The sequence below is a fragment of the Ambystoma mexicanum genome, chromosome 9, assembly GCF_040938575.1.
Source record: "Ambystoma mexicanum isolate Mex_15411 chromosome 9, UKY_AmexF1_1, whole genome shotgun sequence".
In the NCBI taxonomy this organism is placed as follows: domain Eukaryota; kingdom Metazoa; phylum Chordata; class Amphibia; order Caudata; family Ambystomatidae; genus Ambystoma; species Ambystoma mexicanum.
In genome coordinates this window covers 107,590,479-107,613,822 of record NC_090931.1, presented here as the reverse complement: position 1 = coordinate 107,613,822, position 23,344 = coordinate 107,590,479, and the positions used below count along the sequence as shown (strand labels likewise).

General features: G+C 44.5%; 1 protein-coding gene across 10 annotated transcripts in view; it reads left to right on the top strand.

Annotated features, from left to right (window-relative positions):
- Positions 1–23,344, top strand: part of LOC138487712 (adiponectin receptor protein 2-like) — a 1,243,553-nt gene that overhangs the window by 881,997 nt on the left and 338,212 nt on the right. For 7 of the 10 annotated variants that reach the window (XM_069614254.1, XM_069614248.1, XM_069614245.1 and 4 more), the window contains one exon: positions 20,852–20,949. The exons of 2 other annotated variants lie outside the window; for them this stretch is intronic. In XM_069614254.1, the coding sequence (XP_069470355.1) occupies positions 20,892–20,949 (58 nt within the window). In that variant the 5' untranslated portion in view covers positions 20,852–20,891. Of the gene's footprint in view, positions 1–946; positions 966–20,851; positions 20,950–23,344 lie in introns of those variants that run through there. One more of the 10 variants, XM_069614247.1, reaches the window with a different exon arrangement.

Sequence of the window (23,344 nt, the reverse complement as noted above, 5' to 3'; positions counted from 1 at the left end):
AAGCACTGGCATAAATAGAGCAAAATATTCGCTCATGAAGAATGTTCCCCTTGAAGGAAAAGCCTATCACTCCACGTACTAATATCTCGAAAAATGCCCAGACAAGCAAAAAAGAATTCTGATCATGAAATTTAGGATGAATTAATTTAAGACCAAAGAAGTAATTATGCGATGGACTACATATAAGAAGCTGAATCCAAAATGCAGATTCTGTAACCACTATGAAGAAAACATCAAACATCTGATTCTTACCTGTAAAGCCTTCTCTATGATGAGAATGACACTGTTTAAATCAATTGTGGCAACTAGACCTCATCGTACAATGGGAGGAATGTTTCACGGAGGAAAATAACAAACTAACGTATGCTCTGACATTTCTCCTTAAAAACATTGAAGATGAACTATCTAAATCCAACGAAAAAATGAATTTAAACTTTGCTTGTGACTTTGAGGTCTATTCTGCCTAAATCAGTGTTCATTTGATTTTTTATTACTTTTAATTGCTTCACTTATGATGTTTTTGTTTTCTTTTTGGTTCTTTTTGCTAATTATGTTATTTACATGTGTGATTTGCTAAATGTATTTCATCATGTGTTCTTTTAAAGGTTTGAATAAACCAATAAAAAAAAAAATTGCAATATAATGTTGCTACTTCAATCTTTCTTTAGCACACACCAGTCTCTCATTTCACTTGCCAACTCACCGGCTGTGTGTGTTTCTTTCTTGTCTATACTGTCTTCCAGTTTGAGTCAAGGCTAGTACCACAGGCTTGGCCTCGCCTCCCCAACTCTGCTGTTCACCCGGGAGGGTCGCTGGTGTCTTTGAAACACAATGCAGCCTTCTTGTTTGGGATTTGGCCTTCTCCATGTGTCTTTCACAGCCATTTGGAGGCAACGACTGCCTGCAGGGAACTCCTGGGGTCCTCCACTGGTGGCTCTCGTCCCTCGGCCTGTTGTACTGCTCCAGTAGGTTTGCCTTCAGCCCGGAAGTGCTGGTCTTACTCGTGTTCCACCCTGCTCAGAGTGTGTCTCTATGTTCTGCCTTTTTCATCCATGTGAGGAGACCTAATGGGTATTAGATGCATGCACTTAGCAGGACATGTCCAATGCAATATGTAAGAGTTAGCACTGTCTGTCGCCCTCTTCCTTCGCCCAGTGTTTGTTTGAAAAGGGGGAGGAGGAGTTGGGACATCGGAGAATCCTGTGAAATAGGAAGAATCATGGGTACAGGAAAGGGAGGAATACAGCGTCTCACCATCGGCTGCCTCACCCTCACCCCCATTCCCTGAAGACCCCTCACCGAGGTCATCCTCCCGCAGTGGTCCACCCCCAGGGTCTGTATCCAAAGGAGATGGCCTCGCCCTGGCCACTTGCGAGGGAGATCCCCAGGGACTAGCAGGTTTGGTTTCTCACAAATGATGACTGTGAATCCGTGTTAGTAAAATTTCAATTCTCTTCTTCTTTCTCTCTAAGCTTCCTCCTCCTTTAAATACCCCAGGGCTATGACTGGGCGTCTGCAGAATCCCTGAGTGCTCTGTATTGGCCATACTTCTTTCTGACCCAACTCTCACTGTCCTTAGGTAGCTAAACATCTGGTTAGAAACCCCTCCAGCCACATGACCCGCCACCTCATTGACAACATGGAAGCACTTAATCTGTCCCAACTCATAACAGGCCCCACACACTCGGCAGATCGCACATTAGATGTAGTGTTCAGCTCGTACAAACTGATCTCCTCCACCATCACTCTATCTTCTTCTCAGCCCTGACTCCCGTGACCTCTTTCCCTCCCCACCTCCTGTAGCTTGTCCCTGACCCCAGGTTACTGCTCTGGAACAAGGTAACCATCTGCCCTGATCTTTCCTCCACCCTACTTTCCTCCCTGTCCAAACTCCCCCTCTAGGGAGGTAACCCCTCCCCAGAACTTTTCAACCAATGGCTCTCGGAAGCTTTGACCTCCTAACCCCCACAAAACCGCCATCCAACCTCACGGGTCCCGCCCCATGGGGGTTCAACCCGCGCCTCAAATTCCTCAAAACCCTCAACCATTGCCTGGAACGACACTGGCGGACCAACCCTTGCGCCCAAAACAAAGCCATTCTGGCCAGGCAGAAGAGAGCCTACAGATTAGAATTCGGGAAGAAAACAAACATGGCTTCTACACCTACTGCATCTTAAATGCAAACAATACATGCAAAGAACTTCACAAGATCATCTCTGAGTTCATGACCCTTTCTCTATGCTCATCTTCTCCAAGGCACTGTGTGAAACCCTCTCCGACCATTACTTCAACACAGGCATTGATAGGAACCTTGCCATCCATGCCAAAATAGCAACCCTGCCCCTCACTACACTGACAGCCCCCCTTCCGCTGCCCCCAACTCTTACCCTTTTCAGCTCCTCTGCAATCTCTCTTCTCCAAGCTTCGCTTCAATAGCCGCCCCTCAGGTTCCCAGGAGACCCGTGTCCACCATCCCTCTTCAAAAGCGTCCTCTCCTCCACTTGTGCATGCACTATTGCCAGATCCATAATCAATCTCTCTAACAGCAGGTATCTTCCCACCTGATTACAAAACCTCTCACGTTAAACCACTCCTAGAAAAGTCCTCTCTGGACCCCATCCTCCACACCAACTACCTCCCCATCTCTAACAACCACTTCATAGCAAAATTACTAGACCGCACAGCCAACTCCCAGTTTGCCTTCTTCTGCGAGGCTCACAGCCTTCTTGACCATGCCCAGTATGGCTTCAGACCTCTCCATGGAACTGAATCCTCCCTGGTCTCTATCTGGGATGACTTGAAAAGAACAGCAGACTCTGAGGGCTGTTGTCATGAAACACCCATGGAGCCTGTGGGCGAGATGGAAACAATGGAAGAAGGACTGAGATCCTCCTTTACCTAGACGTTACGTTCTAGCCTCGCTGGAACAGTGGCTATAATTAGCTGTCAGGTGTGGCAACCGGTGCGTTGCAACTGATTTCTTTCCCAATGCTAGTTGACAGTGCTCCTGTCTCGTGCTAGTCCTTGTTATTCTACCCATTTGCCGTTACACTATTTGTTTTCACTGCTTCCTATTGTGCATTTTGCCGCCGCGCTTCCTGCGGGGCATTTTTCTTATTTATCTTGACCCTTCCCAGCTTGTGTGTCTGTTATTTTTGCTGGAGTCAGCAGACACCTGCGTTCACGCTCTGGGGCCATTACTCAGCGAGTGTGAACTTGCTATCTGCAGTCCTTTCCTAACCAAACACGCTTTTACAAGCAGCTGCCACGTTCAACTCTTGTCCCCTGAGTTGTGTGCTTCCTCTGACCTATGTCACCTCCCCTTCTGTTTATTTACTCAACCTTGCTCACAGAGTTCTTGGAATCTTTTCCAAAAGCTTAGACATTGCACCCAAGTGCATTCTGGTATATATAGTACTCTCAAGAACTGGGATTCCAAGGATTGCGAATTACCCACTCACTGAGCTGCATTCCAAGAAGGATTGTGAATACCTATTTGAACAGACCAACTAACCTGAAACTACGCAGGGTTTTTCTGCTGCAGCTTTTCCCTGGTTTGGAGTGGGCTCCCCGGAGTTCCCGCTGCCGGGCATATTGCCTTACTGGCAAAGTGGCCTCCGGAGGAGCTCGGCCCTATCTCTTCAAACAAAAGTGCAAGACGGTGAAGAAGAAGAACCCAAGTGCCTGGAGAGAGAAACCTGTGGAGACTTCTTCAGACGAGCCTTCGGAAGCCAACCCAGAAACCTCAGGTGAGGAGTGGGAGAGTGATACGGGTACAATTGTAGACACTAAAACGCCTGAACCTGAGAGATGTCCTGCTCTCATCCTCCTTGACCTCTCGACAGGATTAGCCACTCCATCCTCACAAACAGACTCTTTGACCTTGGCATAAGAGACTCTGCCTTCAGATGGATCTCCTCTTTCCTCTCCAACTGCTCCCAAATCATCTGTCTTGGTTCTGTCTCCTCCTCCCCACCCAGTCCTGCATCAAGTCCCCCTGGGAGACTTTGTCTATCCCTCCTTTTCAACCTTTACCTTTCGCTCCTCCCCAAGCTCAACCGCTCCCACAATCTCACCTGTTACAGCTATGCTGACGACACCTAGATCATTCTCAAAAATCCCAACTCCTCCTGCTCACCCCACCCGGACCTCGCATCCTGCCTCTCAGACATTGACCTCTGTATAATGACCATTCACCTGCTACTTAACCCCAGAAACGCCTAAATCGTTATCTGTGGCAAAACAGCTCTCCTTCCCCAACTTGTCCCTTGCCTACATTTATTAGGACCCGTGCCCTTTGCATCCCCCTCTGTCAAAAAACTAGGATGCACTTTTAGCTCAGATCTGACTCTTTCCCGTCACATCAATGCAATCTCTAGATTGTGCCTTTTTCACCTGTGCATCTTGAAGTCAATTTTTCCCTATCTCTCTTACACCCATAGAGTATCTGCAATCATGGCCATCATCCTCTCCCACCTAGACTATTCTTACTCCCTCTACCTAGGCGTGCCCACATACCAAATGAGAAAGCTCCAATGGGTTCAAAACTCTGCAGCATGGCTCCTCCTTGCACTCTTCCCCCAGAGAAAACCCTCTCCCCTGCACTGGGACACTCAACCATGGCCTCTTTCATGGCCATGTGCATTACCCACCATGCTATCCACAAGAAAGGCCTGGAAATCCTCCAAATCAAGCTCCCCACTACCATCCCACCAGAAACCTCAGATCAGGCGTTGCACACCTCCTGGTAGTCCCTCATTTTAAGTTCTCCAGATTAGGAGGCACCTGCTTCTCTGTCCTCGCACCCACATTCTGGAACTCCCTCCCTCTCGCGCTCTGCCTCAGAGAATCGCCTGGCCTTCAGGAAAGCTCTCAAAAGCTATCGGTTCACCCTGACCTCATGACCCCCCCCCCCCGTGCCCACCCGCTGCCCATCACACATCCGTTTCAGCCACTATCCTCTTTTTCCTCTTAAAGAACCCTGTTCTACCATCCAAAGTCCTTTTTGGAATGCCAAGCAAGCATGGAAGACTGAGGTAGTCACTCCAGAAACTTGCACCTGGAACGAACACTTGACAGTGGACCTGGTATTTCACCCATATGGAGTTGTAGGGGGGCATTGCTTCGCACTTAAAATGCACTTTGGGAAATCACACTGATCGTGCCGTAGGACATCCGGGCACCTCGGACCCCTTGGTTGGCATGACAAGTAATTCTAAAGCACAGGATGTTGGGCCAGGCAGCCACACGTAATCGGGAAATGCGGTCCTTGTTTTTGCACTAGAAGGAACTAGGGATGGCTATTTCTTTCTCCGAGCACCTCTCGGAGGGAGAATATTCTGCATTCATCAAGCACTTATATCGTCTGCGAGACTCAGAAAGGATCCTTGTACTGTGAAGCAGACACAGACAACGGGTTCAAGTTTGGGTCTCAAAACCTTTACTAACTCAAAATGCAGGATGCAGTAAGGCCTAACCTGCCCCATACTAATGTGGGACTTCCCTACCTAAGGAAAACTAAGGATAGTCTGTGTCGGGAAGTCCTTTACTTCCCCTGGTAACTAACTGTATACAATGTGTAGGGATGTCAGCATAACAAATGAATAGTGTTCTAAATAAAGTTCAGAGCTTTTTCCTGCTCTTGGCTTATAATCGGCTCCCCATGTTCAAAATAGTTCATAAGGCACAGGGGTTCCCTTCCCCAAGAGTTCAAATCTTCTAGCTTTTCTAAACAACACAGTTCCAGTGAACAATTCCCAGTTCTTATGATAGTGTTATTGTTCACTAGTTCACATAGATAGTTCAGTTTCTGACTGCAAAATCAATCACAGAAGAGGTTGTTGTGAAACACAAGCTTCTTTATGGGTGCTTTCAGTGGCTTATCCATACAGGGGTGCACTTGGTCTAGGCACAGCTGTCGAACCACATGGTCCACCCATTAGAGGTCACACAACCAATACCCCTTCTTGGCTGCTTTTCCATCAACCCTAGGCCACTGCTTCAACTTGTCAATGATGCTTGATTTATCCACCTGCGTCACTCTTGCTTGACACTGTACCGTGGCTTGGTTGGCCACCATATGCTTGTTACACTTCCTTAGATTCTCCTGGCCCTTACCAATGCGTATTTGCTCATAACATACAGTTCTGTGCAATCCCTTAGCTATTGCAAATGCTTGTTTTCCCATATAGTGTAGTTCTTTTAATTCTCTTGTCTTTGGCCAATGCTTGTTTTCTCATATAGTGCAGTTCTTGAAATCAGCCGGATTCACAAACTTTCTTTCACTCTGCTCAATATTCCAGACTGCTCAAAACTTGCGTTCACTTCGTTCAGTATTCAGAAGTACTTATATTTGCTTTCACTTCATTCAGCATTCGTATAACTGCTTATTTCTGTTCAAATCAATGTTCATTGTCTGCTTTGCATATTTGCCTGCCAGCCTGGTGTTTCCCCTTCTTGGTACGCTCACCGGTCAGAGCTCACGGCTGTTCTGCGAGGTCATCTGACACCACAAGTTCTCTTTCCCGTGCGGTACCTCATCTATTTTGCCAGTGGCTCTCCGTGGTGCTGATCTTCCCATGATGCTCTTCCTGCAGCTTCCTCTCACCGCTTCGCTATGTCACGTCGGTCTCCCTCTCGTAGTCTGCCACCGGCCTCCAGCTTCCTTCAGCTTGTCTTTGTGCTGCGTAAAATCTGCATCGTTTAATGGGTCTTGAGCGCTCCGCTTGCCACACCGCTGATCCTGAATGGACTGCCTGCACCAGGGAGTCCGTAGCCAGGCTTTCACAGTTGCCTCCATTTCCAGAATGACTCCGGCTTTTAAAATGATTGGTCCAAAAAGGACTAGACCGCTCACTACTGCAACAGTAGTCCTGCCTTACTCTTGCTGTCCTCTTCCTTGTCTCAGTACACAGCTGAGGTTGGTATGTGTGTGCATTAATAAAATGAGGATGTGTTGCTCTAGGTGTTCTCTTCCTCGTCCCAGTAGTGTACTGGTGTTTCTTTAGGAATGTTTTGGGGGAAAAGCAGGGAAAGGGCTGACGATAGCCTATAAAGACTTGAGGGATAGAGGGTTTGTTGTGAAAAGGAAATGGGGGCGGGGGGAATACCATGTCTCACCTAAGGGCATTCTCTCCCCATTCCCCAAGTCGCCTCCACTCAGTTGACCCTGCCTCGCATATCCACCCCCAGGGTCCGGGTCCAAGAGCTATGGCCTTTTCCTGGCCACCATAGAGGAGGATACAGGGGGAAAAGAAGTGAGGACGCTGTCAGGTGCCTTACATACCCTACCCCTATGCTGGTGGTACCTAGATGATTCACAGGGAAGCCGGGAAAGGAAGTCGACATATCCTTGATCTCGACCCTTCCGATGTTCCACTGTAAAACAGCATGGCTGAAGGTCCAAGAACCAACGCATAATTCTAAGATTCGTCATTTTTCGTTGGTTTATCCACACTAGAGGATAATGATCAGTAACTAGTCTGAATTTATGTCCCAACAGGTAATACCTTAGATGGAGTATGGCCCACTTGATTGCCAGGCCTCAAGTTCATTAACTGAATAATTATTTCCTTTGGCAAATAACTTTCTACTGATATAGAGTATGGGGTGTTCCAGTCCGTCATGATCTTGAGAGAGGACAGCTCATAATCCCATTAAAGAGGTATCCGTTTGCAGGATGAACTCTTTTGAGAAATCGGCTACCTTTTAAAATGGGACCCTAACAAAGTGTTTCTTCAATGTGGTATAGCAAATTTGATCTTTTGGGGCTCAGCATTTTTCAATGTATCTGTGAGTGTTGCGGTTTTACTTGAGAAATTAAGGAATAAATCGGCGATAATAGCCGATAAATCGTAAAAAGGCTCTGAGGTCTTTTTGTTCTTGGTGTGGGGGGTATGAAGGACAGCTTTAACTTTTTCCTGGTGGGGCTGTCTGATGCCATTAGCCACGAAAAAGCCTAGATATTTAACTGCTGACTGAGCCAATTAAATTTTGGGGGGAACTGACGGTTAAGAGTGACCCTCTACGAGGCAGTTTAGCTCATCAGGCATCTGCCAGTGGAATCTGGGTGTTCTGGATGGTAGATGGCCCTTGTCTGTGCTTCTTTGATCTGTCCGGGCGTCTGGCGACCGTGATTCAATCTGTCATTTGCTGCAGAGATTTGATGTGACTTTGCCGGTGTTAGTGAACCGTTTGTGCACCATAAGTAGTCTCTGCGTAGCCTGCATGGCATTGTCCCAAATCATCGTCAATGTGATGGTGATGCTGCACTGTGCAGTACTCTTGGGGCTCATGCCTCTTTATTCCCCACTCCCCTCCTCTGACTCAAAGGCATGTCATGGCCTATGCGCCATGACATACTTTACCGGGGCCCCTGCGTCAAGACTTCACACACATTATGTCAAGTGGAGGCCTTAGGTAAGGAAGTGACGTGAAGGTGAAGGGAAGGGAAGGTGCCTGCACTTCAAGAGAAGATATAAATGGTGAGTAACATACTTCAGGTAGGCTCCCCTGCTTTTCTTGTGTTCACTTAAGTCCTTCTTTGCTGAAGCACTATTCATTCTTGACATCGTCTTGTTTGAGGCAAAACACTTTCAGCCTTGAATACTAGAATGTTTTATTTCATTGACATGTTGGTCTAAAACTCCCAACATACAATGTGAAAAACAAAGAAGCCATTTGCAGCTCTGCATCAGTTGTCCCAAGTCACACATAAATAACTCTTGTCCGTTTACATCTTTTTTTAAAAACAATTTTATCTTAACCACTTAACTTCCATGGGCTTTCCCTCCCAGTACCAAGGCCTTTTTTGGTGATTTTGGTATATCGCCATACAATGCCTTCTAACGTTTTCTCTTTCATTAACCCTTTATGTGCCAAGGATGAGGTATCTCGTCTTTGGCAACAGGGAGGTAATCCCAAGGACGAGATACCTTGGCACTTAAGGGGTTAAATCGGTTGCTCAAATGGAGACAAGTCAGTTTATGTGTTTGCATTACTGTCCTCCTAGTTGTGTGTTTTAATCGTACAAAATAATATATAAGACTGTGAAGGAAAAAGGAAAAACTGAGTACTACCCCCCCCACCCCCACCCCCACCCCAAGTGAGAGGTTTGTTATTGGGAGAACAAAATGGTGGTTATTGACACATGTAATAATAGAAAGAAGCAGCAGGGATTAGGAAGTGGTGTCTCAAGCATAGGTTGCCATGCCTTCTGTGTGCTCCCAGGGGGCACTGTGGAGGGAGGGAGGGAGGGAGGGAAGGAGGGAGGGAGATGAAGTTATACTATTCTGTCTTGCTCGCCTTACCCCCACCCACCCCTGTCATGGGATCAGAGTGCATACGGTAGACCGTTTCATGCTTTAAAATGTGTTCCCCCACGTCATGTGTGGCGCCTTTACTTTCTTCTAGAAAATCTTTGCATGCTAGGACTATGTCCTTGACATAAAAATGAAGGCTCCAATGCTGGCTAGGGTCAGAGCAATGATACTGCCCTCCTCCTTCTGATACATTCCTGGATTTACTTCTGTAGGTGGGCTGTGCGGTATGTAGATTGTCACGTGGGAAGTTTACTGTGTACTTTCCTGTGTAGTTTTTTAGCTCGTTTTCACACACGCATTACACTCCACCCTTTGGACAATCAATTTCCATATTCCAATGGATGAATAGCCAGTGTTTGCCACTGACGAAACATACCTAATACATTTGGGATACAGAAAATACAACAACAGCAAACGACGAGAACCATCAATACAGCGAAAATCCAAATATAACGCAATTCCACTGGAATCCATGAAAATATCTGATCCCACCAGCTCCCGCCCTGATCTTGCGTGATTTGAGAAATCAGGTTCTTTAAACCAACAATATGCTTTTCGATCGAATGGGAATGATCCTCTAAATTAAAACAACACATTCCTTCAACAGCATTGCAACCTAATTTGTGTTTCAAAAACAAATAATCTATAGCAGCCCTGTTCTGCATAATAGCTTTTCGAACGTTTTTGTTGTCTAACACAAGCTCAGTTAAAGCTTGAGAGGTTTCATTAAGCCCTTTTCATTACAACACAAGCCAGCTTAATTAAGGATTTATAGCCCCCAGCGGCTAACCGAACACCCCTACCAAAGAAATGGCCAGTGATAACACTTCAGCTTCGGACATCAATCGCACATTAGAATCACAATCGGGAGGTAAACCAATATGGTGAGCAGCACGTGTAGAGCAGCGAATAGCAGGCTGCCAAGGGAACATCATCAAGCTAAGGCGTGTTAAAGTGCAAGGGTCTCCAGAAATGTTAGCAGGAATATATGAATAGGTACTATTACCACAGGAAAATAGCCAACCAGTAGGGAGCTTAACATGTTGGAATTGACTGGCTGTCAAAACAGTAAATTGCAAAACATGTTATTAGGCACATCGGTACACATAGATATAGATTGGGCACATAAACGCTTTTCAAAATCAGTGCCACTCTGATCGCTGAGGATCACAAGTCATTAGACAGCACACATCAGCAGGAGCAATATTGTAGGTAATAATGCGAGTCATATTTCTCCATTTGCGATCAGTGTCAGCACAAAATCGGCAATACTCGTAGACGGAAAAATAACCCCTGACATCCCAATCCTCCACGAGGCAGTCATTATGCAGTACTCCAAAACCGTGCTGCAACACAGGCTGGCATAGGCATAGCCACGAGGCACGTTGAAATTAAATTTGTAGCATCGTGAACATCAGCCAAACAGAAATTTGAGATTTTTAACACAAGACGGGCCAAGAAGACCCATATATTTTCAGGTTGATCCACAATGGCGGCATAGCCATGCCGAACAATAGACATGGAATCTGCAGAAGGGGGCAAAACATCATGTACACAACATTTCATCCAGGAGCCATGATACCCCGCAGCGGAACAGGCAGCAGGCGGCGTGGCAACATCAACATCGTCATTCGATGTCCAGATCGTTGAATTCAGCTGCAACATGGAGACACTTACCACCATTTCTCGCATGTCCCCGGACCCGCCCGAATGTACTCCACACATCCACAAGTGCAAACACCTCAACCATGGTCTGAAAATAAAATGTCAAAAGAGAACAAGATATCAGTGAAGTACATCACTCGCGTAAATAACATTTGTCAGCAGGAATATGACTCCATTTCCTCTTTCCCGGTTCCATTACAAGAACCACTTGGTCTTCTCCCGCTGCAATTACATATGCCAGAACCAGCGGACCACTAGGTTTTTCGACCCAGACTTTCGCTCCCTGAACCATTTTGTCTTGATGATCCAAAACCTCTATCCTCACATGTAGTTATCACAGTGGGTGTATCTCCCTTTTTCACCATAGACACTTTTACAGGTAGAATGATTAACTGCACCACCCTATCACCCTTATGGATAAGTAGCATGTTCTCTCCACTATTAATCAGAATTATTTTTATTTCCCCTAGATAGTCGGCATCAACAATCCCTCCCAATACTTGGATTCCTCTTAAAGCTAACCCAGATCTAGGGGCAATTAATCCCATATGCTCTGATGGAATTTGTACTCTGATTCCTGTGTCAATTACACCAATTCCCCTTGGTTCCAGTCTAATTTCTTCCCTTGCATGCAAATCCTCCCCTGCAGACTCTGTGTGGCTTGCTAAGGAGCTGGTGCTCCTGGTGGCGTTTCCCAATACACCAAGGTTTCAACGACCCTAGTCGGTTTCATTTGTGAAGCTGGCGTTAACATACGCATCAAGGGGGTCTCTCCATTGGCATTTGGTCTGTCACTAAGCGATTGTACTGCACCCAAAACTCGTTCACGCCACCCTTTCAGACTGCCTTCACTGGTTTTCCGCAACTGTTCTTTCAACAAGCCATTCATTCTCTCAATCCTGAAGCCTCAGGATGATAGGGGACGTGACAAATCCCTTCAACCCCCTTCTCTTGACTATAGTCTTGAATCAATTTTCCTTTTAAAACGTGACCCGTTGTCACTTTGACTTTGTAAAGGTATTCCGTAGTACAACGCCACTTGATCTAACAATTGGGTAGCTCTCTTGCATGGCATCACCATCAAATATCCAGAATATGTGCCCACACACGCAAATTGACATCCTCTGCTAATTGACATTGGACCGATATAAGCTATCTGCCAGATTTGTCAACGTAGTTTACCCCTTTTCCATGCACCATGAATGATATGCAGGATAGACCTTTGTTTGCGATATTGGCACAATGGGCATTGTAAAATCAGTTTTCACAATCCCTAATGGAAGGCTAATTCCTCAATCTTGTGCCCACCTGATAGTAGCCTTCTCTCTGAGATGCCCACTTAGCAAGCCCTTTCAAATCATCTTCCTCAGACCTCGTGTCCATAACTGAAATTTTGGCATGGTCATCTGCAACAGAATTGAACTAACGTTCCAATTAGTCGGTTGCGCAATGGGCATCTACCTGATACACAGTCACTGTCCTATGCATTAACATCTCAGCAATGTCTTGGCACAACTCTTTCCCCCACACCTCTTTAGCATGAATCTTCCATCCTTTCTTTTGCCATGTCGGCAGCCAAACTGCTAGTCCTTTCGCCACTGACCAGGAGTCGGTGCGTACATAACAACCAGGTGTGTCCTGCTTTAATGCCTGATATACTGCATACAATTCTGCGAATTGACTACTCTTCCCTTTCCCTGATGTGGTCAATATTTTCTTCATTTTGGGATTATATTTCAGTTTTCCAGTGTCGCTCGGTCCCCTCATATCAGTAAACCATCAATAATCCCCTCCCGGCTCGTTCTTGAGTGAACAATGCAAAAAATGTCTTCCGTAATAAGTTCATCTGTTTCCCACTAAAATATTGCAATTGTTGCAGAATTCATGTCTGCTTTCTGACTGAGCTCACGGAAACATAGACTTTCATTGCAGTTTGGGAGTGAATGTCCGAAATGGCTGTGCACCGGCTCCATGTTTTAGCCCGTTTTCACACACACACACTACATAAGTGTTTTCCGGTCACATTCTTATCAAGATATATCTTGGAGTGTAGATCAATGTCTGCATGATCATACATATCTAGAGGCACTCGCTGTGTGTATTCTAATATCCCACATCTTGACACATCTAACATTTCTCCCAATCGAGCATGCAGATAATGCCAACATTGTGGGTTTTCAAGATACAGCCAGGAGTGTAATCTCAATTAGTAAACAGATTCATGAAAAGCTTGCCAGGTCCCATTCTGCATTCATCCCTTTTGGGATCATGGAATTCAAATACTCTATCCAGAATGCTTCCCTTTGCAACAGTTTGATATCAACATCACCACTGCATTTGTGCTACATTATATCTTGCCTCTAGGAAATGCGCAGCTAATGGTGATTTTACATTTGTAAGTCTTACGTTGGACTTGTGTTCAGTCCAATGTGTTTTGACCTTATGTGGCGTCATCCCTACATTAAATGGACCACACTGACATTTGCGGCCGTATATAACATTCTTTGAATTGCAAGTACATGAGTGCCACAAGATGATCTTTTTCCCAGAATACTGGTGAGAGATTGCCTTGTCCTTTTATTACATTACTGTAGTGCTGGCAGTAATTACAAGTCAAGGTCCCTTTTAAAGTTTGGCTCCCTCTTGTTATTACTAGACACATCAGCTCGAATTAGATAGACGTTCAAGAAATGTTTGTTTTCAAACTTTAGATTGTTTTTTGAAAGTCTTTGTTGTTCTAAATGACATGTCTCTACCTCAGAAATTGACTGAGGGGGACACTATCCAAAGTTATTTTAGGATGGAATCTAGTAACCGATTGTAAACTGTTTCGATCTGTAGGTTTTGAAAAGATAGTAATTTTCAGTTCACTATTGGCACAATATATCTCAACATCCAGAAAGTGTACTTTCTCAAAACTATATGTTGTCGAAAATTTGATTCGTGGCTGTATCTGATTCATGAGTTCACTCGGGGGACCATTCCAAATCTCAAAAATGTTGTCTATGTACCTGACGTACATTTTGAGATATTGCATCCATCTGTCGGATTCAAGTACATGTTGTATCTTCAAGAAGAGCATGTAGATGTTAGCGTAACTGGGTTCCATAGCTGCCCCATAGATGTCCCGGGTGTCTTTGAGTCCTGAAGATGGCTGCATCTTCCAGGAGGGGAGAGAAAGGGCACCCTGGCATCTGAATTGCCCTGATTTTCGTCCTGGTCATTGACCTGCCCTACAATGGTAGATACCAAGTCTCCTACATAGTCGGCTCTCCCAATTTGCACCTCGCCCCAAGGATTTGAAGGACGCCACCATTGCAGTGATACAGATACCATCCAGGACGGAGGTGGGGGAATTTGGACAGTGTGGTCGTAATATTCTGCGTACCAGAGGCACAGAATGTTCTGCAAAAGTGGAATTTGGGCACATGCCATCTACCTCACAATCTGTAACAAGTGTGGGATTTGGGCTGAGGGTTCTTTACAAGAGATCTGATGTAGATTCTTCACCTTTTGTTCTCAGAGGAACCTCTTCACTAGCGCCCTGTCAAATACGGCTCCTATGCATTCTAGGCTCTACATGTGGAACAGGCTGTGTTCCTTGGTGTTCTGGAGTCATCTGAAGGTCCATAGTAGGGCAGATAATCCTTCCTCTCTATTTCCATCTAGACCAAGGTCTTTGCATATATGATCCAGCTGCTTAGGTATGAGTGTACCGCTATTCGTTCTGCAAGAAGTCGTCCCACTAGACTGGGCAGACCTTTGGTGAATTGAATACTGTAGTAGCTGACATCATGTTACCCTTCTGAACCTATCGCCTTGCGCTATGTAGTCGCCAACAACCAGATGGGTGGTGGGTCACCACTACTCATCTTTGTTACTTCAATGGTCATCCTGAGATACCTCCACGGCTGCCTTCATTGCAGAACCATTTTTGCTGATCCATTTCCTCCGATTCCTCCATCTTCCAGATGCTTTCCTTATCATTGATGCTGATTATGGCTGGTTGGTAGTCCTCTTGGGAGTCCAAATTCTTCTTTTGGGACATGCGCATCATTGCTAGGCTGGGGTGCCAGCCCCTAGCTCCCGGGTTCCTGAATTTTGACTTTTGGAAGAAGCCTTGTATTCATCAGTTTGTTTACTGTTCCTAAGCCAAGTCATAAGAAACAGTACACTGAAAGGACTCTGTCCATCATGAGTACTTGGCTCTTTTTTAGATTTCTTAACAGGGGTCCCCTGGGTACTTAAGTGGTGGTGTGTTGCAGGTCCCCTCCCATGCGGTCTGCCATTAGAATCCATTGGCCCGAATCCTGCTCTCCTGCCTACCCTCTGGCTGGCTATGATATGATATGTTATTTATAACGCGCTTAATACCCAGAGGTTTCTAAGCGCGGACCCGGGGATCGAACCCGTGTTGCTCCGTGTCGTCTTGCTTCCAAGACAATCACGTTGCCACTGAGCTATCGTCCCGAGACAATGCTGGGTCTCGAATCTGGCACTGGTGCTCTTCAAGGAGCTCTCCTCTGGCATACACTAAACAGAACTTTGACATTTTTCACGGGCCCCCCTCGCTCCCCTGATGATTTCTACCAAAAACTGAAATTTAATCAATTTCTGCTGATTTGCTGCAGATTCCTATGTATTAAATCAACTGCACTCCTATTGAAATGTAGTAGAATATTGTAGTCACTGTCATAACATATTCGCAATCCCTTTTGTAGGAGTTTAAATAGACCATATTGGTCTGGCTGCGGTACTCCAACTTGTTCTAGTTTTTGGTGGTCTTTTTGGCCATGATGTAAGCATTAACTCTTCCTTTCCCTGTAGGCACTATATTGAGTGTATGGGTTACATGTCTAGTAGTGATGTTAAAAAGTACTAAAAGTAGTTTGGGTCAAGATGACTGTTCATTTCCTTCCATTTATGGGTCCTGATTAGTGCAGCGTTGATGCATTTTAGTATTGTCTATCCTTCCCTTTTCTCCCCATCCCTTAGCCTTCCTATATGCATGCAGTGTAGGTCATACAGTTAGCTGTCAGGGGAACAGGTCTGCCTATGCCCTTTTCTATTTTATGCGTAGCTTGTTCTGTTTTTTTATGATTGTTAGTACTTATTTGAAGTAATAGTTGTTTTATGTGTAATTCTAAATAGTGTATTTATTTTCAGTATAACTGGGCATTATATTCTATGGGGGTGTCACAAGCCTTTCGTCCATCCTTGAGTGAAGCCTGATTGTTTTGCCACACCGATACGAGAGTTTTCTCTGACTTTTGGTTTGAGCCCGGTCTTTCGATTAGGAAGGATGACTTTTCACCTCCATAACAGTCCCTCTGTTGCACTCTCCCTCACACCATCGACTTCTTACACGCTGCTGACAGTTGGGAGGGCTACACGCACTCTGTGCCTTTCTATGTACCTAGCCCCAGCCCCGGTCACCTATATTTCTGGGTGGACTGTTACCATACCAGGTACCCTCTGCGCAAAATACCTGCCAGCTATGGACCATTTCATTGTGTTTCTCTTAGGGGAGGGAGTCCACCATGCACCGTAGCAGCCATTTCCTTGTTGATTTTTGATCGTTTTGTGTGCATATTTTATCTGCCATTGCTCCTCCAGTTCTCCCTTAACTGCTGTGACCTTCTGACCTTGATACCTGATGGCCTCAACAAGGAAGTCCTTGTACAATAACATTCAGCAGTGATATGTTTGCTGTGCTAAGGTGACCTGAGCCCTAATGTTCTCTTACTCCTCTTCTAGAGGAGGATCCAAGAGTGGACTACATACATTTTGGCAACAGTGCCTGTCTCCTCGAAGGGTCTCCCCTCCCAAAGATGGAGTGTGACAAGGGAGATTGATGATGGGGCAAGGGGGTTCACTTTTAATAATCGAGGCATTCTATTAATTGATCTCCGATTTTGTTTCAATGTTTACACTTTTACAAAGTGGACATTCAGTTAACTGGAACATTTTACCCCTTTCCAGTCATTTCACTGCTTGGGGACAGTTAACATTGCCCGTGAACCGTGCTGGTTTGAAAATGTGGAGGTGGCCCACTGACTTACTGCCCTTTTGAATTTTTGCATCCAGTTGCCTGGCAACATGGCGTAAAGCTGGCCTGCAGTCCCAGAGGCAGTGGTGCCGAGCTTCAAGCCAGGTGAGAGTTTAAATCCATTCTCATTCAGGTATGTTGCACCCCTGCTAGCGTCCTCTTGGATAGCTATGTGAGAACAGCGTCTTGTAGGTGTAATACAGGCGTGTAGCCCTTGCTTCCATCCTCATAACTAACAATCCCTACTGATCTTTTAAAGCTCTGTAGCCCACCTTGTCTGTCTCATATCATTAATTGCACCCTCTACTAGTCTCATAAAGGTATTTACACATCCCGCCAGTCACATGCAGGTTCATAACGCCGCTAGCCAGTCTTCTAGAGTGCCACTTGGCAGTCTTATGCATGCAATTTAACAGGGCCAGCTGAAGATGAGTGGGGGTTGTGACGAATCTAGCAATATCATCACTGGTTCTCTGGCAGGAAGCTTCTCTTATTTGGCAAAGGAAGGGCAGAAGCTACCTGATACCAACCCTGGGGGTGCTGTCTGCAGAGTGACCATATGGTGGGAGGTTGAACGCCTGGGAGCTAAAGTGATGACTCAAAATTACCCTTCAGGTATACTTCTTGGTGACACCCATGTACCTTTATCACATGCCTATACGGCATACTATGAAATAGATGAAGAATTTCCAAATCTGCTTAAACCCCCAACCTTGTATCCCACCCCACCCCCACCCCTTTTTAGTACTGAGATGAGAAAGAGGGATGGAGCAATGAGGATGCCTAGAAGTGGTAAGCAGACGCTGCGTTCTAGTCTTTGGAAGGTGTTGAAGAATGCTGCGAAGTTTAAAGGCCGTGCAGCTGAACACAATGATGAGGAGAGGCAGAGGGTGCTGTGTAACGCAGCTTTCACTGGCACAGACTGGAATGCCAGAGACACACCCTTTTGTGAAAGCAGCACAGAGGCTGATGAGAACGGGGCGTAGAGAAGTCAGCTCGGGAGAAGTGAACCACCTAAGTGCTATCAGCAGCTAGAGGTACATGGTGCCACGGAGAGAGAAGCTACCCAAAGCAACGGAGAGTGAGGCGGGAGCCAGACAACTAACGGAACACACTCCCAGTCAATGGCTCAAGTGGAGAGAAGACAGAAGTACGTGAAGAGCATCTGACCTACCTGGTAATCCCGGAGAGAGTGAATGGATTACTGGAGTGCTTGGGAATGAGTCGTATATCGTGAAAGACACAAGGAAGTCCAATTAAAATAGTTGGAGAACCAGATACCAATATGAACAATGTGCAGAAAGAGTCGGTCACCCAGTGTTTGGAAAAAGTGGTTGATAAAAATAAGAAACAGTGTGCAAAAATGGGTCTGTGACCCAATGGGTAAAAGGAGAAACGGATACAAAAATGACACGTGTCCAGTAAGGGTTGGTGGTTCACCTCTCAAGGGAAGAAGTTGATATAAAGGTCAAGAAAGGGACAGTGTCCCAGTACTTAAACGTTGTTGCTAGGATGAGAGAGTGAGAAAAACCCTGAATGGATAGTGAACCTGGCACTGTGCAAGCCTGGGGCCCACACCCAATCAGAATTGTGACATCCTGACAGGAGAGTAAACCAGGATTTACAGGAAATGCGAACTTGAAATTGTGAAATTGTGCAAAAGGCCTGGCAGGAGAGTATACCAGGGGTATAAGGAAGAATGACCACAGAAAGGGGAAGTGCCATGCCCCTTTGAAGTCACTGGAAATATATGTTTGAACATTGGAGAAAACAGTGTATTTGAAGGAGGCTCAAGGTAAGGTGTAGGCCTCTTGAACAACAGTGAACTGTGATAAAGTGACTTTATAATTACCAGACGAAATCTAGGGGAAGGGAACTTCATTTCTTTCTTTTCTACACCTTTTAATCTTTGTGTTTTTGGAACTTTGAAGAAAAGCCAAGGGTGTTTAGCTTACCCATTATATGAAGTTTAGAGTGTAAGGGTCTCAGTGTAGGGTTTGGACACAGGACAGAGGAAGCTCTTTTTGTTTTTATATCCTGACACAGACGTTCCTTAGTTTTGTTGAGGCAGGGAAACCCCTCTTAGAGCTTAGGGATAGATATGAATTTCCCCAATCGTGTTATTATTTTTCTACCCGACATGCAACTGTGTCGTTGTCTTACTCTTGACTCCTTACTGGGTACATTTTAAAATGTGAGGAGGGCCCCCTAGAATACAGTTGGAAAAACCCACCCACACCTGAGCAACAACAGTGCGTTGATGTGGCATTGTTTGAGGTTTTAAAAAGAACAAAAAAGTATATAAACGTTTTTTGTGGCATTGTCGGTTTCAGTCAATGCAATTGTCCATCTCCCGTATGCTTTTCTGATTACGCAATCAATATAGGCAGTGTGAACATGTTTTGGAAAGTTATCAGCTGTGTTTCTCATACTGCCTACCATTTTCATCGCCTTGCTGCATTAAAGGGCTCCTAAATCATAATGCTAATAATATCAACTAGTGTCTCTGTGCAATGCCCACATACTTGGCTTGTGACTGGATTATGTGACCAAATTCTGGCTAAGGCAACACAGAGCTTGTGGCATGCAGATTGTCTGGGGAATGTTCATTGTGATCTCCACCACAGAACAAACAAAGGAAGCCAGCTGAAGGTTTAAAGAACATCTTAAACACTATTAGGGTTTCTTTGCCATAGTCACCGTGCCCCCAAGGTGTAAGGCCCAATTTCAAGTGAAAGGGTTGGGGCATGAGCCTCTGTCATTAGGCATCTGTCTGTCCCTCAAACGTTTTGTCACTGACCGGACTCAAATGTTACAATATTGGAAGTCCAGCCCATCTCTGCACCCAAGTGGTTAAGGGTTAATTTATATGTAGCCTGCTGGAAACCCGCAAGATGTCACTTTAAATACTTGTATGATGTTGGCAACACTGGTAAAGTCTTCAAGCACGTACATAATCTTGCCCTAGTTTTTCTGACAACCTTTCATGCCGGCCCTTCATGACCTCGACCACTTCAACAGCATGGCCACAGTCCAAGAAATGGTCAAGATATTTTGGTCATATGGTTCTCCATAAATGAATGTTAGGGCTGAGAAAAATAGGGTCTTGTCCAAGATTGCAGGACCAAGAACGAACCAAGAATGTTAATGAGAAGGGAAATACTTTAGCCATTTGCCCTACTCCCTTGCATAGATGTATTTTTTATTAATCATCTGTACTGCTTTTATTTTAACAGATGGTAAGATACTAAAAGGACATTTCGTGATACTGTTTCATAAAGACTTTTTTCCTTCAAATATTCTCTCTCCTTTACTGTGGCTGTTTTGAACTGTTGATTATTTCTATTCTTTCAGCTCCTGCAAATGATAGAATTTTATTTTTCCATTTTATATTTTTTTATTAAAAGTATTTTTAAATTAAACAAGTGCACAGTCTCAGAACCATATTTCCAAAAAATTAGTGAGTTTTTAAAAACGGGTTTTCTTTTTTTGTGCCAAAATGTGTACAATTTTCTCCAATATATATGTATACAAAAGGTACAGTTACAGCACCAAATGTGCCATATTTCATAATGCAAATGCCTTTTGTTTGTCAAATATATGTTAGTGTGACATTGTGATAATGGTAGGAGAGTATTTCCAAGTAATTGCTGCCAGAATGCCAACCAACTGGTAAAAAGAAGGTACACCCTGCTACAGGTATAGCGGCAGAAAAGTACAACAATGCAAATTGGCTACAATTTGAAAATAAAGAACCGAGGGGCATAGCAGTGTTTATATAATTGGGTTAACATTTTGTTTGTGTTTCCCCTGGCAGTCTGTTCGTCATAATCTCAGTGTGACACATCCAGTTACAAATGCCTTTAGAGAAGGATGAAGATTTGGCAAAGTTCCTGAAGGACGTAGATGAAATCTGTAAGTCAGCCTTGATTGACAGTTTCATGTTGTGAAATTTCAGGCTTTGTAAAATCTACTCGATCACTTGCACAGTCAAGTCGTTTTTTTGACGTTTGATTACAATTTACATGGTGTTCGACCTTGCAGGTGAGTACAATAACATTCTGGGATGTTTGTACATTTTATTTGATGTTTAATGCACACCTTTTTTCAGTAAGCGTTACATAAAGGCTTCACTGCACGTTACTGGCATCTGGATGGCAGCAGTGGGATTATGGTGACATGCATCATTTTACAGAAAGTACTGGTTATCACTGTCGCCATGGGTCCAGTGCATTTCTCTTAGGTTGAGTGGGTATACTAAGTTACTAGACTTGCAGGTATAGGAGAAATGTAAAGCATTTGCAAGGCCCGGTGCTGTGAAAGTTTGATGGGACAGGCTGCATAATCTATACAGTGAGCACTCCAGTGCTCCTCTGGTAAGCTATATAACAAGCCTCTTGCATTCAGGCCACTTTTGAAAGTCGCGACCGATACACCTCTCATGTGTGACGCCTGAAGGGTCCTTGCCCTGCTTACTTTCTCTGGTCTCTGTGGACTTTGCCTCCCCTTGGCATGTGATCATCCCTCAGTTTACTCGTCACAGTTATATGGAGGTCTCTCATTAAAGAGACTGATCCCCTTTCCTGTTCGCAAGTATATATTTTAATTTTGTCTTCTGCCAAGTCCCTTGCTTCTATAGTGTTCTTCATGTCTGACAGTCCCATGCATGGGACATGGCTTAGGGAGTTCCTCACCGGAACAGGAGTCCTTGTCCCCAAAGCTGGAATCTCTTCCAGTGATGTCCCACTTGCGCAGACCCCTAGGGAGGGTCTTGCGAAGTGGGCTCACCTCCCTAGCCTTAAAGGGGGAGGCTCCCCACTGGGGAGAAGGGACATATTCGCTCGATCCATCACAGATGTCACAAAAATAAATATACATGAATAATTCATACATATACATTTATTACAAAGGCATAAAGAAAAAACAGTTACATGTGTAAAACGTATACATTTTGGTGACAAAACGTTAACAAAAAGGAGGGTAACCCTCAAGTGCTAATAACTAAATTGCTATATGATCATAATCATCTGCCTAATCCTAGAATCGCCTGGTAGTGTGTCTTATGCCAAACAAATGGCTCTTAGTCTGTATACATTGTCTCACTTGATGAAGCTGTTTGGATATTATTATAGTACTGATTTTAAACAGATAAGAGAACATTCAGATATTCAATAGTTCTCGTTCTGTAATGTTAAACGTAAGTTTCTATTTCCATGCCAAAATGTTTCATTCCTCTAAGGCATTCATAGAACTTCATTACTCTTAAATATATTTGGGAAGGCAATCAAGTAAGAGGACTGATTAATACGTCATATGCCAAATACGGTGGGGGATAGGAATACAATTCCGCAGCCTTTATTATTCGGGTAGGTATTCTCACTCCCCCGGATACCTCAATGCACCAATTCAAGAAGAACATCCTATAGAGGCATAATGAATGTTCTATTTAAAACCTGAATTCCTGTTTTGAAAGCGAATTGATTGTAGGATTGTATGCACAGGCTCACACAGAGGAGGGGGAACATAATAAATACATGCAACACTGTCCTCTAGTGGCCATAGCTGTGCAGTGATGCAGGTCTACAACCTACAAACCTTTTTTTATTATTTGCTTTAAAACGTATGTAATTAGAAAAATGATTTCTAAAATAATTATGTGAAGATTATGGCAGTTCGGAGGTATATAACCTCCATTGCAGGAAAATGTAGCCAGGTGACCTAAGGGGTGACATACCTTAGCAGGTCATTGTCGGATCCAATCGTTCTCTTGAGCACAGGTGGCAAAAGGCAGTTACTGTATATACTGCATTCTTTATATTTCGAGGGAACCGCAAAAAGTGCCTGTGTATGACAACAACCCGTTGGTGTGAGATCCCTCCGTATGCATTTCATAACTGACGAGAATGTAAACAAGTTATCATTGGCCCCGTAATTCCACATAATGACAGAATAATCCATAGTAAATAAATTCACAAGAGAAAGCCTCGCCGCTCTTGTGTATCATTTATACTTATTAAGGCCATATGATGTAGATGAACACATTTTATGCATAAAAGTGACGATAAGTACACACTGCTATATTACTCAATATACCTGTTAGGCAAGATTGTATGCAGTACCCTTTGGGTGTGCACTACAATAACCCTGATCTCCTGGCAAAAGGGACTCAACCTTTGGTATAAGTCTGAACTACACAAGTTGGTAGTGTGGCAGAGCAGCCAGGCTTATCTCAAGAGGGGTCAATGTGAGCAGTAAGGTTGTGACAGAGTTTTACCACACAGTTTGTTTTTGTTGTTTTTTTGTTTAAATT